This window comes from Amblyomma mixtum, chromosome 3 (genome assembly GCF_055824585.1).
Source record: "Amblyomma mixtum isolate Tamu chromosome 3, ASM5582458v1, whole genome shotgun sequence".
Classification (NCBI taxonomy): domain Eukaryota; kingdom Metazoa; phylum Arthropoda; class Arachnida; order Ixodida; family Ixodidae; genus Amblyomma; species Amblyomma mixtum.
This window is the reverse complement of record NC_143014.1, coordinates 297,520,860-297,535,038: the sequence shown is the minus strand read 5'-3', so window position 1 is coordinate 297,535,038 and position 14,179 is coordinate 297,520,860. Positions and strand designations below refer to the sequence as shown.

Here is a 14,179-nt window from a genome sequence, read left to right as displayed (position 1 = left end):
GGGGGTAAAACACTTGTCGCTGAGCTGACACCTTTTTGGGGGTAAGGTTACGCTGTTTCTTGGAGACTAAGTATTTATGCTGTCGCACATAGAGTAATGTTACGCCCTAATAGCCTAAACTTGCACTGACATAAGAAGAGTAACTTTAAACCAGTTAGGTATAACATTACGCCTTTCTAAAAGGGGTAAATGTTAGCCTGAGGAAAGTATAAACATATCCTAGCATGCAAGGTGCAAGTTTGCACCTTTAGCAGGTAAATTTATGCTATGTATAGAAGCGCAAAGTTACTTTATCAAATGCTGAACTTATACCGACATAAACAGAGCAAAGTTTTCACCCCTGTGGTGCAAGCTTATACCCTTACATAATGGATAAAGTTACCCTTCTAGTTGTACAAAGTAATGCCCTACTGCAAAGGGTATCTATGCACTACTCGGTGGTGTATTTATACTGTCCACACGAGAGCATTATTACCCTTCTGTAGCGTAAACTTGCGCACTGAATGCAGAACTAAAGTTGACCCATATGGTAGAAGCCCGAGTCTTTCTGGAAGTGCAGGCAGTGTCAAAATGTTTCGACGAATCTTTCAGGTGAGATGGTCTGTGTCATTGTGTGTTCAGGTGCAGGTACTATTCCAGAATGTACACAAAAATTTCATAAACGAATCGGAGAAAGAAACATACCGTCATATTTATTTTGTCACATGCTACCCCATATTACAGCAATGACCCTGGCAGTCTTCTTCATACAGGTGGAGGCAGTATGTACCATGTATTTCACCTGCACAGAGAAGAAAACATAATGAATTTTGCAACCACAAAGGTCAGACGATGTGACCATGGGCTTAGTTAATTCACGTCTAAAAGTGTAAACCACACAAAAGGCAGGGATAAAGGGAGATGCATGAAAACAATGCCACAAGTGCAGGATACTGTTTATTAATGAGAACCAAAATCAGAAAAGATATGCAGGAAAAACAAAACATGTCCTAAATGGCAGCTACTTAATCCCTCACATATGCTGACATTATCACAAGCACACTGGCTTCTCAGGAAAAATCCAGAATATTGTGCCCAGCTGCACGGTCAGGCTGTAGGCATCCCGGATGCCAGACTAAGAGGGTCATATCAAGAAAGAGAATAACATGTGCATGAAATGGAAGCTACTAAAAGGTGATAAAACGAAATGCCGTTTAACACACCCTTCCCTCCATTCTCGTGTTTTTATTTCTCCGTATCTAGAGAGGTTAAGGTTTCATGCAGCCCTTGCTAACAACATGTCTCTGGTCTCTGATGCCATTATATGTTTTGTTGCCCATACAGTGAAATTTCTTCCTAAAAGAGAAGTGTAGGTGATTATCTGAGCATCAATGAGTGATACTTCCAACTGTAATTTTCCCTGCATATATTACCTGTGAATTCATTTCCGATTAGCAAACAGCAGGAAGCTTGTGCCTGTGATGGCATTTCTGGGTGCATTCCATTGTCACAGCCTTTCGATACAGTTTAAATACCTGGTGAAAGGCCTATGCACAAAGGCTATGCACTATAAATCTTAGTGTACCACTCCTGGAAAACAAGGAAAAACTTTCGGCTAAACGTGAAATAATAGCAAGGGCAACTTACACATCTAAAGAGTTGTCTCCATGCCTGAGGTAACGTCATACCAAAAAAATTATTTGGACCACATTATAATAAAGATACTTTTTATTCACGTTCATAGCCTGTTTCATACTACACCTCTACATTATGCCTGTGCAAAAAGCTTTGGTTATGGACTGGCCTTCACTGACAGACTACATTAACTACACAAGCAGCATAGAACAGTCTCCTTCTAAGGCACTATTTTTGCTTGAGGAAATTACAAATCTCGTCTTTTTATTTAGACAGTGCTGCTTCATCCAATGCTTGCAGCATATGCAGCAGCAGTAGTTCTCATGAATTACATTTTGTTGGCACAATAGAATGTTACCTTTACACATCTTTTCAGATGCTTAGCATAATGAAATTGTAAACACTGACTGACAGCATGCAAGAACGAATATTAAAACAGTTGCCTTCCATATCTGCTGTCACATGCAGGGCACGGGAGCTTAATTAAATTTTAAGTTCACTCCGATGTGAAATAAAGCTAATGTGGATTCATGTGAGTTATTGGAAATTCTTCACATCAGTGAACAGCACCTTCCTACTGAAAAATAAAGTGTGAACAGTGCAAAGAAGATTAACAGCCTCACATAGCTGCATATCACATTAAGCTTCACATGCATAAACGGTGCTAGTCATATTATCTTGGTAGCATGCCACCCTGCCAAGCATTACCATGACTGTGTGTCATTTTTTTCTGACGCCAGCAACATGGATTGTAGGCAGCGCCTCTCAAACTAATTCAATATGAAATCTTTGCTGAAGTCCAGCCTACTTTTGCAGAAAAAAAACTGTATTTGTACTTCAAGCCATAAAAAGTGGTCACAATTATTCAAACCATTATTCAGAAATTCTTTCAGAACTAAGTCCTCGAAAACATTGAAAAGCTCTAAAATCTCTGTAATAGAATAGCTGCAGCTGCGCAACATGGCACGGATGGACATCAAGTGATGATGAACTTGCAACAATGTCCCAATTACATAAAAAAAATACATACCACACACATCTAGTCCCGGCCACTTGTACGGTTTTGAAGAATCCAGGCTGAACTTCGGTGCTAGGAGTGACAATGGTTGTGCACCTTTGCATCCCTCCTTCTTCCAGGTGCACTGCAATAGAGGCGTCATTTATAGCGTTAGTATAATGGTTAGTGATAACTTATATGTTCATTAAACCACGTAATGGCAGCACACATGCTCAAAAAACGACAGGAATAGTTTGAAAACGAGAAACAACTTTTTATTCCAAATTTTATACATTACAGCACTTGCCACATATTTATAACAGGCATAATTGACACAGTGCACTGGCACAATAAGCCTAGACAAACTTCTACAGCACAATGGCCTATTACCAGTGAATTGTCACTAAGTGCCTAACATAACTAACATATTTTCTAACAGCCACTGCAGAAAAAAGAAAGAACTATACTGTTACTGCTTAAGAGATTGACAGTATTCATTACAGAATTTTTTTTTTCGTCGACAGATTACCGCAGTGCAACCAAAATCCTTATTGTTCTAAACAGAAAAGCTTATCGACTAGCGTATTCTTCTATTCAACCTCTTACAGCGACATCAAACCTAACGTCTCACTCTTTCACAAGAGAATACAAGAGCACAAACAGAGGTGACATAGACTGTATGCTTTTGTGAACTAATGTTTGGCCACCAACTAGCGCCGACCTTTTCACTAGTAAAAAGAACTAAACAAGTTCGCTTTTCTCTATTAGTTCTCAGCCTGAGTGAAGAGCCAGTTACATATCAACTTAACAGCATTAGCAAGCGCATCTTGCCATTCGAATGCAGTAAAACTGCCGGCATGATAAGTCACATTCTGGGTTAGCAAAAATATTGCAAGGTGTAAGCGAAAACGGCCGCATGCCAGGAAGGGCAGAGCACAAATGAGCTGCTAATTTCTTGCCTATCAATAAATAAATTTCACGTTTACTGTTTTATCGTTTGCTTGCTACTCCGTAATAAAGACAAAAAAATTGACGCCGTCCATTCGCAAAAAAAAAGCGGCCTGGCAGAAGGAGTTGCCTTGCAACGCTAAAATTATAAAGGGATTATTGTCTAATAAGAATCACATACAGTGCTGCAGTAGATGTGAGCACTGCGCGCAGTACGTGCCACAGAAGCGCGCACACTAATTTACTCGCCCCTTTCTGAACGGAGACTGCGGTTTGGACTTACCGTACTGAATGGTCGTAAGCAGGGACAAATACTTGGCGTTGAAGAGACGACCGGCAATGTTCTTTCGCACGGCAGACGAAGGATCAGAGCCTGCAGCGAAAGAAAGCATGAGAAAGACGCCTGCAGATTGCGCCGCAGCGATCGTGTGTTGTACACGATAGGCTCCCTCCGGCCGCACGCGACCGGCTCAAAACAAGAAATAGCAACAAGCAGCGGCTCGCGCACACAATCCATAATAAAAAATCTGTACTGAACACACCATAACTTGATGGCAGGAAACAACCCGTATGACCAAACGAAAATGTCACTTACTTGTACGGTTGAAATTGGGCGCAAAGAATCCGTACGATGAGGGCGCCGTGACGATCTGGCGTGCGCTGTTTCTTTCAGACGTTGACTCTTTCGCGAAGATGTCGCCCACTGCAGCGTCACACATCGATGAAGCTTGCACGATGAAGTAATCGCTGAACAGAACCTAAACGCACACAGGCCCGTACTACAAGATAAAAAGAGGAATACGCGTCGCGACTTACACGCACGGCACCAGGCGCGGTAAACAGCGGCTTCGTCTTCGACTCTAGGCGAGCGGCCAATCCAAATAGACAGGCACGTGACCTGAAGAGAGAGGAGGGAGAAACCAGGAGAAACTACAACCCATGGAGGAAGGAAAGAACTAAGGAGAGGCCCTGACGTCACTTTTTGTGAAGCCGCCCCGCAACCGGAAGTTGGCTCGGCTCTCCTCACTATCTTCTTTCTCCACCGTGCTACGGGGCGGGGATCGCGCGCGGCTCGCAAGCGCTTCGTAAAAGAAAGCTATCAAAAAACCACGCCGCTCGCCGCTACACTCCTACACCTCCCTCCCCGCAAACACGCGCCTAGACACAGACCGGCGCTCAGGCGCGGTGAACCTTTTCCGACGCCAGGCGAAGAAAGACGACATTGCTCAGCTCACCATCCTCCTCGGGCTACGCGTGTGCCCTTCGAAAAGCAGCTCAGCATCGCCGAGAGCGGCTTCATGTCTCTGTGCTGTTTGGTGAGGTGCGAAAGTTCGCTGATCAAAACAATCAACGCTTCTTCGCGTGTCGAAGTGCGGTTCCGGAGTGCCACCTTTTCGCGAGATTCATTTCAATGCATCGATCGCTCCGCGTAACGACACCAAGTTTGACGAACAAAATATCAAATGAGCGGTTATTTGCTGCATTTAAAAGCAATCTTAGATGCGTGCGTAACGTCACGACGCCAGGCATGTAGACTTTAACACGCAAGGCCGAACACACCGTGCCGAAAGCCCGTCCACCACCACCGAGAAACACTCGGGCCCCTAGCAACAACGACGCTAACGACGCCGTATGCCGTTGCTAGTGGCCCGAGTTTTCTTTAGTGGCCCGACTTTTTAAGCCTAAATTTTGACGTCACTTCCGCCACATTCTCACCAATGCATTGGGAATACGAAGGGCCTCTCCTTAGTTTTCCTTCCTCCATGCTACAACCCATCGCCAGCCATCGCTTCCAAAGCTTGCTTCGCGCCATAGAGGAATTGCAGAGGAGGTTTTCCTTCCTCCATGCTTCGTGCCTTTCTTTCGTTCCGCCGGACCCCGCGCTTCCCCTCTTTTCCTTTTCTCCGCTGACTGAAAGAACGTCTGCATTCCCAGTAGTGTCCCAAGGTCAAGCCGCCCGCGTGCGGGGCGACAACCTTTGGTCCTTGCAATGTGCTGGTAGCTTATTATTTTTGCATGCGCCTCTCTGCCCTTGTGGCACGGATTTTTTCACGCTTTCGGCGTGCGCACAACTCTTCGTTATCGGAGACAACGAGCGCGGCGAGACTCGTCTTGTCAGTCCTTGCAGCATCCCTTTGAAGCCAGCTATTACGCAGTATGAATTACGTAGATGCTGCCGTAAATCTGTGGCGTATGCAACAGAATAGTTTTCAGAGCATCTGCAGCTTAAAGGTACGAGCATCATTCGGAAGTTCTCGTCAGCTCTCATTTACTACCGCGTACAGGAGGCACTGCGAAATATATATCAATGAACTGCCCTTCCTGTACTTCTAAATCATTCATAGAACCGGCTAAAAAAGCGATGTAAATGCTGCAGCATTATTGATTCAATGTCAGGTACAGTAACAGTTTTAAATAATGATATTGCCGCGTGATATTGCTGCGAGAAATTTCAACTTTCTTTTGTGCTTATGGGGCCGCACGTGTGAGGAGAATCCGAAGAAAGCAAAAAAACCGCTCTGTTCAAAAATAGTTTAACTCAATCGAAATAGATATAGCTGTAGAAATATGGATTTCATAAAGCCGCATCGAGTGATCAGAAGCGTCAGGCAAACAACGGGGATTCACAACATTTGAACATTTGAGGAAGATGGCGCAAAAGAGGGCTTCAAACGACAGTCGACCACTGCTGATGCAGCAGTTCTCACCTCTCATCGTTCCAGTGTTCGCGAAGTTCTCAAAATATTTTCAAAATTGGTCAACAGAGCAGAAATGGAGCACTGCCAGCGCTAAGCCAGCAAGCATCCGTTAAGACGCTTCAACCGACTGGTTATTCGGGCGATTCCGTCTATTATACGCGCTTTCATTTTATTCAATATAGGCAGTTGCCACTGCTGAATTTATGCTTTTGTTAAAAATTGGCTCGTCAGTGCGATACAATGTGTCCTTTAGCTCAGTTTTATTTGTGCGTACAAGACAAAAGTCTCAGTCATCCAAAGCAACTTACGATGATGAAGGAAAACCTGCCGGTTTATACGAGTAGTTTCATTTATTTTCGAGCTTGGGTCTTCGGGCTGCGTCTATCTAGTGCAATGTACTGTTTAGTGCTTATCATTAGCCTCTAAAAGAAAGAGTTATTTCCTGACGCATGAACCATTCCATAAGAATTCACAATGCACTGCCGCAATATAAGAGCCTTGATTACTGTTTCCTCTGGCACCCGGTTTGTTGCGGAATTCGATGCTTCCATAGCGCTAAAGTTCGAAAAAAAAAATTGGAGGCAGTCAACTTCATTTCTGACTATCAGTACTACTTGACTGCATTAAAGCTGCGCGGAACAACCTAAAAGCTTAAAGTTACGTACTTAGTTTAAGCTAATTTCTGCTCTTGTAGGCGTGCAGCACAATTTCATACGCAAGAGAAGTTCGAATAGACTTAAATCGCGTTCGTCGCCTCGCTCCCTGTTCATCAATTTAAAATAAGCTGAAATTGAACTGCTTCTATGTGGAATACTTGTACGCGCCAAAACATGATCAGGAAATGCAGCTATCTCGAAAACTGATTACTATGGGCTTCGCTATCTTGTGCCGAGAGAAAGGATCCGTACACTTGTTGGAAAGAAAACGTAGAAATGTCTTTTACGCTGCGTTGAGGAGTTTCCGAGCAGATGTACAAATGCTGGTGATCTCATAGACCAGCAAAAGTGCGACTCTGAGGCCTGGCTCGTGTCTTGGTAAAAGTACTCTAAACAAAAAAGTACCTATATATATGGAATGGTCAGGCCACGTTCACAACTCAGTTCAGATGGAGAATTATTCCTTCCCTAGTTTCTTGCATTTTTGTTTTTCAGCGTTGCAGTATTAGTGGTGAAGATCACGCGTTTATCAGCGAGTAGGGCTCTTTTTTGTTGTTGAAATGGAGCAGAAATATGAGAGTGCAATTTATTCGGGATTTGCGTTAGATTGCATCTTCAGCTAACATAAAATTACTGCGTCAACAATCTCGCTCGTTCGTCTGATTTTCATTTATTAACTTGTATGCATGTTAACCTGAACCCTTTCTGTTATTCGTCTGTTATTTGCTCAGGAACATGTGCCACAACGAGGGGTTATTCGAAAAGCAGTGCACGTTATTCGAAATTGTACGGAGGGAATTAACCGCCCTGGTATTTATCGTACGCTATTAGAAAATGAAGAACAGCGCTGACTAATAGAGCTTACGCTGGCTGTGAAGCAAAACTGTTCCTTTTAAAGCTTTTATTACCGCTTTAATAAAAGCTTAACCACAAGCCGAATTAATAAGCGCAATAATTTTCATGCCTCTGGTGTGTTGAAACGCTAAACTGTTGATTTCGTTCAGAGCTGCGATTGGTCAAATGAGTAGCAGCACCGATCATGCCGTCTGTCTTTGCTGACTTACTTCTTTTTTAAAATGATATCCAATCATGAGTATGAGAGCACATGCACCGAATATTAGTGATTATTTTGGCCGTTAGCAACCAAGAGCATGTTTGCAGGCGTGATGGTTGTCGTGGCCTATCGCGGCCAATGCACCTTTTTTCAGTAACGTTCTGTGCATCCGCCAAGCCGCCTCGTCCGCCATTATTGCCGACCATGTCAGGCGGAGATGGGCAGAAGATCGCTGTACGTGTTCTTCGAAGAAATAGGTTCTGGTCCCTTGAAGAAGCGAGGAGGCGCGGTCAGTTTCGCCAGCGCGGATGAAAGGATCAATGCAGTGGGGGAGCGTGAGCCAGCGTAGCTTTTAACTATTGTCCTCAAAATAACCGCGCCACCCCGCTTTCGAGAGAGGGCCATCTTCAAGAGGGAAGGGAGGCGGTGTAGTAGTAGTAGAAAACTTTATTGACAAGCAAAACAAAATGCTCGAGGAGAAATGTACAATGGGTGGTGTCTTCATTTCAAGCCTCCACTGGCCTTGGCTGCCGCTCTAGCCTGCGCAACGAGTGAGCGCTGCTGATCAAGCTCCGAGCTGAGCAGAGAGGTCTCCCATTGCTCCTTCGTTCTATGTGTTGTGATGTCCGGGGGTTTCGGGCCCTTACATCCCCATGTAATGTGGTATGCATCGGGCCGGTCTTCGCACCACGGGCATTCTCCTTTATAGCGCTCGGGGAAAATGATGTTGTATTTGTGAAGATTGGGGAATGTATCGGTCTGTGGTTGCCTCCAGTCCCGAGATTCTTGAGCGTTAAGCTTTTTTTGCGGAGGGGGAAAGTGCTGTCGTTGTGATCTTAGAAAGTGGAGTCGCGTGTTGTAGGTGACGGGAACTTCGGTAAGAGAGCTTGGGTCGGGGTTGGAGCCCGCTCGTTTGGTATGTCCTCGAGCTAGTGCGTCCGCGACCTCGTTGCCCTCTAATCCCGCGTGACCAGGCACCCACGTTATCTGATGCTATGCCCAACAGCTTTTTAGGTATTCTGCCTGCAAGTAGGAGCCGACAGGCTGCTTGGGAGTCTGTCATGACGTGCACACCCTGGTTACGGGCGTCGCCGTACTGGATCGCCAGTAGGATTGCTGCCACTTCTGCTTCCATGATCGTCGTGTGTTTCAAAGAGGCGCTGACAACCTCGTTGTGGGAGGAGTTCACAGCAACTGCCGTCGCCCGCATGGCCTCGCTGTGTGTTGCTGCGTCGACGTACACCGTGTGGGGGCTGCGTGCCGCCGTCCGCTTCAAGTAGTCGATTCTGGCTGAGCGTCTGCCCGAGCCGGCTTCGCTCGACATGTTTTTGGGAATCGGGGCGACGTGCACCCGCGAGCGATATGTTGTTGGGAGGTTGGTCGTGCTCTGTATTATCTGGACGTCTGCCGGGTAGCCCACCCGCTCCAGAGTCTGCCTACCGGTGTCCGTGCGAAGGAGGCGTGCACGTTGCGAGAGGAGAACAGCCTCCTGGATCTCCTCGAACGAGTTGCATAGGCCGAGGGCCTCTAGCTTGGCGTTTGAAGTGTAGATAGGAAGGCCCAGCGCATGTTTGTATGCAGTACGCAACATGGAATTGACTTTGGTGAGTTCTTGTCGAGTTAATTGCAGGTACGGTAGGCCGTAGGAAATGCGGCTCACCACAAGTGCTTGGACGAGGCGCAGCGTGTCCTTCTCCCGCATGCCTGTCCGGTTGCGTGCCACCCTCCTGATCATTTTGGCGACTTGCTGTGTTGTGGTGGATAACAGCTTGATAGCGTGGGTGGATTTCCTATTACTCTGGAGCCATAAGCCGAGGATGCGGATCTGACGGGTCTCCTGGACGGGGACGCCGTGTAGGAGGACCTGAATGTCTCCTGGATACTTGTAGTTACGTCCTTCTATGCGGATGATCTCTGACTTTTCCGGCGCACAGCATAGTCCGCACTGGGCGGCTGCGTTCTCGACACAGGTGGCAGCTTTCTGCAGAGTTTCTTCTTTGGCCGCCAGAGAGCCTTTGGTAGTCCAGATTGTTATGTCATCGGCGTACAGTGTAAATCCGATGTTCGATACGGTTTGAAGGCTGCGAGCCACTCCAACCATGGCGATATTGAAAACGAGAGGGGAGATGATCGAACCCTGAGGCGTGCCTTTGTGCGGCATGTCCTGGGGTTCCGAGCGTGTGCCTCCTATGCCGATCGTAGCTGTTCTGTTGGATAGGAAATTTTGGACGTAGTGAAAGACACGTTCCCCACAATTTAGGTTGTTCAGTTCTGTGAGGATGGCATCGTGAGACACGTTGTCGAAGGCACCTTTGAGATCAAGGGCCATCACAAGGTGCTCCCCTCCGCTGGGAACGTGCGCCAGTACCTCCTCCTTGATTAGAAGGAAAGCGTCTTGAGTAGATAGCCCGGATCGGAAGCCTATCATGGAAGGAGGGAAGAGGTTGCTGTCTTCGATATAGTTCTGCAGACGAGTTTGGATCACCCTCTCGTATAGCTTGCCCAGACACGACGTGAGCGAGATGGGGCGGAGCGCCTCAAGTGTGGGCAGTTTTCCCGGCTTTGGAATGACGATGATTTCGGAGTGTTTCCACTCTTGAGGGATGAAATTCTTTTCCCAGAGCTCTTCGTTAATGTATTGAGTTAGGTCCTGAATTTGGTCCTTGCTGAGGTTGCGTATTATGGCGTTGGTGATTTTGTCCGCACCTGCCGCCGTATTACGAACGCAGGATCGCGCCGCAGCGTATACTTCTGCCGTAGTTATGGGGGCGTCCAAAGCTCGATTTTGGGTGCCCTGGTAGCTAGTCGTGTTAGGTGTTGTAGTCCCAGTGCCTATGTATCTATCGCGTAGCGCTGCGAGAAGAGCTGCGTCGTCGCCCAGGAACAGGTGGGAAATCCGCTTGAGTGTACGGGTCGCCTCGCACTTAGACTTGCTTGGGTCCATCAAGTTTCTGAGAATTGCCCATGTCCGAGACGAGCCCAAAGAGCCTCGCAGTGACTCGCAGAAATGTTGCCAGTTCTGATGCGAGAGTTGCGTGGCATACGTTTGTGCCTCTTCCGTGAGCTCGACTATACGGGTTCGAAGTTGTCGGTTCAACTTTTGGGTCTTCCAACGGCGAACGAGTTTCGCGCGCTGATCCCATAACTTGAGTAGATGCCTGTCTATCTCAGGTGTCTCGTTTGTGCGCTGTACGACTTCGGTGGCGGTGTTGTGAGCCTGGCGGAGCGCCGTGCTCCAATCCTGAATAGACTCGATATGTCCCGTGGGGAATTCCGAGTTGCGAAATTTTGGCCAGTCCGTTATTCTGGCTGGTCCAATGCTCCTCCGGATTTTGGACGAAGTGATGGAGGTGCTTAGGATACAGTGGTCGCTTCCCAATGTTTCCGTTAGGTTGGTCCACTTCGAATGGCTTACGTTCTTGACCAGGGTTAGGTCAGGACAGGAGTCTCTAGACACACTGTTTCCCTCTCGTGTCGGAAAGGCAGGATTAGTTAGGAGTTCCAGTCCTATCGTGCGTATCGCTTTCACTATAGACTGACCTCTTGCAGTGTTATCGCGATACCCCCACTCTCTGTGGGGCGCGTTGAAATCTCCCACGATCACGAGCTGATTACGCTGCGCTTTGTGAGAGACAGCCAATAGTAGATCTGTGAAGTCCCCTCTCCTAGGCTTGGGGGGCTTGTAGATGTTTATGACAAAGGTACTTGCTCGGTCACACTTGTTGGGCACAACCTCGACCGTCAAGTGTTCAGCGTCCGGTACCGGTAGGGCGTGTTCCACGACAGTTATCTATTTTGCCACTAAGATCGCAACCGATGGCATCAGGGGCTGACTAATCGTGTAGTATCCCGCCAGCGTCGGGGCCTTATCGGCTCCCACTTCCTGCAGGCAGATAAGATCTGGACGGATTGGAGTGGTGGCAATGAACTGTTTCAGGAGACCCGCTTTGCGCTTGTAACCTCTACAGTTCCACTGCCAGATTTCTATGTGTTCTGCATTTTGGCTGTTTTTAGGCTGCATAGCCATCTTGGGCGTTTCGGAATGAGGTGCGACCCGCATCGCTGCTAACTGAGCTGGTGCGACTGCGTAATTGCGAGGGGCCCTGGCTGTGTTCGTCCGACGTGGCTCGTTTACAGTATTGGGTTTGAAGTGCATGAATTATAGTTGTATGCTGATTTAAAATAGCCTCGTGTTGCGCGAGTGTATGGTGAATAGTTTCTATTTTCTCCGTTAGTGTTTGGAGAATCGTGGACATTGAGACTTGCAGGGAGTTCATTATCCGTTCTTCAATGTCGCGGAGCGTTTGGACGGTTACATGTTCTGTCGATTTTGCGAGGGGTGGCTCTGCGTCTTTGCGTGGGTGCAGGGGTACTTGATTTTGTTGGAGGACCTGTTCTAATTTGGACGTTAGGGCCTTAATTTTTGTGTTTTGGTCGGCTATCTTGGCGCTTTGGGACGCAATGGTAGCCTGCAGGTGTTGGAAACGGGGGTCGTTTGAAGGAGCGGGAAGTCCCTTACTCTCTGTGCGCAGCTCACCTGCTTTTGGCCTTGTGGTGGCGTCTTCTTAGCTGGTTTTCCGCCGTCCGCGGCCGGAAGACCTGGGGGCGGGACTGGTGTCTTCGTCCGGGATCTGGAGTTGGAGCGGCTCCGTGAGCGGCTGCCGCTCTCGCTGCGACCCGTAGTGTCCTCGTCGTCCGATGAGAACCATTTGTTGTAGTAGATCTTGGGTCCCATGTCTTTACGGGACTGGTGAGCCGTCTTCTTGTCGCCTTTGTCAGTGGCGGGTCGCGGTGTTCTGGCTGGCTTTAGACGTTTCGGGCACTCCCGGGTTCCCGTCTCGTGCTGGCCGGCACACAGTCCGCACTTGGGTTGGCATTGGTGTGTTAGGGGTGGGTCCTGGGCCCCGCACAGGCGGCAGACTTTGACCTTTGGTGTCGGGCAGACGTCCGGGCGGTGTCCGGGTTGCATACAAATCTGGCAGAATTGCCTGGCTGGCCTGTACGTGAAGCACGGGTATTCGCAGCCGTCGTAGTATACGGACCGGGGACGTTTGGGCCCTTCGAGTGTAAGAAGGGCTGTCGTCGAAGAGCCTAGGATTCTGACGTCTAACAGCTCAATGCGATGGTCTCTGATGCGCACCGCCGCCATGAGGGTGTCGCGTGTCTCCCGGGGATCGAGTCCGTGAATAACCCCTAGGAGTGTGGTGGCTGGGAAAGGGACGTACGCTCGCACGGGGTGGGGGCTCTCGTCCAGGGTGAGGTGGGTGATCTGGCAAAGCTCCGCCGCTGTTTCTTCGTGCGGGGTGCTGACTACAAGGATGTTGGACCCGACATGAGGTCGGAGAATGTATTTGTCCTTTACCTTGGTCGGGTCTCGGCAGGAACGAACGAGCGCTGCCGAAATGACCCGAGCCGGATAGGCCTTGAGTGGTAGTCCGCGTGTCGGTCGAATGACGACTTTGATGTCATTTTTCGGTAGTGGTTGAAGCTTGGGACGGCGAGTTCCCGGTTGACGGATTGCGTTCGATGATTGTCCAGACGTGTTCGGCGGGTTTCCGCCCACGGAGGCAGAAGAGTCCGGAGTGGATGGATTTTGATTTTGCCTGGCCTGTCTGCGGAGCTTCTTTGCCCGTCGCTTGATGAGTGCGTGCTCCCAGCCTGGGCCACCGCCAAGAGGTGAGCCCTCATTCAACACGGACGAAGAGGACAGAAGATCCTGGTTCTGCGTAGAAGTGTCACGGGAATCCATTTCGGAGTCGTCGTGGGACGGGTTTGGAGAGAATGCATTCGCGGAGGTGCCGCATAGCGGTGTCGCACCGCTCATCGACGATCCAGTGGCCATTTGGTGGTCCTGTGGCCTCACGGGAAATTATTTCGATGAGAACCGCCAACACGAAGCACGGAGACGAGGCGCGGGAGGCGAGCGGAAGGCCCTCATACCGTGGCGCCGTCGATCCGGCAAGCAGGTTCCGCGCCGAACCGGTCGGGTCGGTAGGGAGGCGGTCAAGGCAGCCGGCTCACAGCAGGCGATGGTGTGGAGAGATACTCGCAGCCTTCGGGGTCGGGTGGGAGCCCATCCGCGCACGTCTGCTCCGGTCGGTGGGCGCGGAGCGAGTCTCCAGGGAGGCGGTGAAGGCTGCATACTTTGCTGTACAGCGTCTTCGCGCAGCGGGAACACAGCTGGTTTGAAGAGTAAAAAAGGGGGTAAGTT

General features: G+C 48.7%; 1 protein-coding gene and 1 pseudogene across 1 annotated transcript; both read right to left on the bottom strand.

Annotated features, from left to right (window-relative positions):
- Positions 1-710: 710 nt before the first annotated feature.
- Positions 711-4,330, bottom strand: LOC149355327 (uncharacterized). Its single transcript, XM_089577618.1, has 4 exons — positions 4,155-4,330; positions 3,843-3,932; positions 2,645-2,756; positions 711-781 (listed from the first exon to the last, which is right to left on the bottom strand). Exons 1-4 carry the CDS (start codon positions 4,276-4,278, stop codon positions 778-780), a joined length of 330 nt encoding a protein of 109 aa, XP_089433744.1. The 5' UTR covers positions 4,279-4,330; the 3' UTR covers positions 711-777.
- Positions 4,331-8,503: 4,173 nt separating this feature from the next.
- LOC149355326 (uncharacterized) lies at positions 8,504-13,938 on the bottom strand (annotated as a pseudogene).
- Positions 13,939-14,179: the final 241 nt, after the last annotated feature.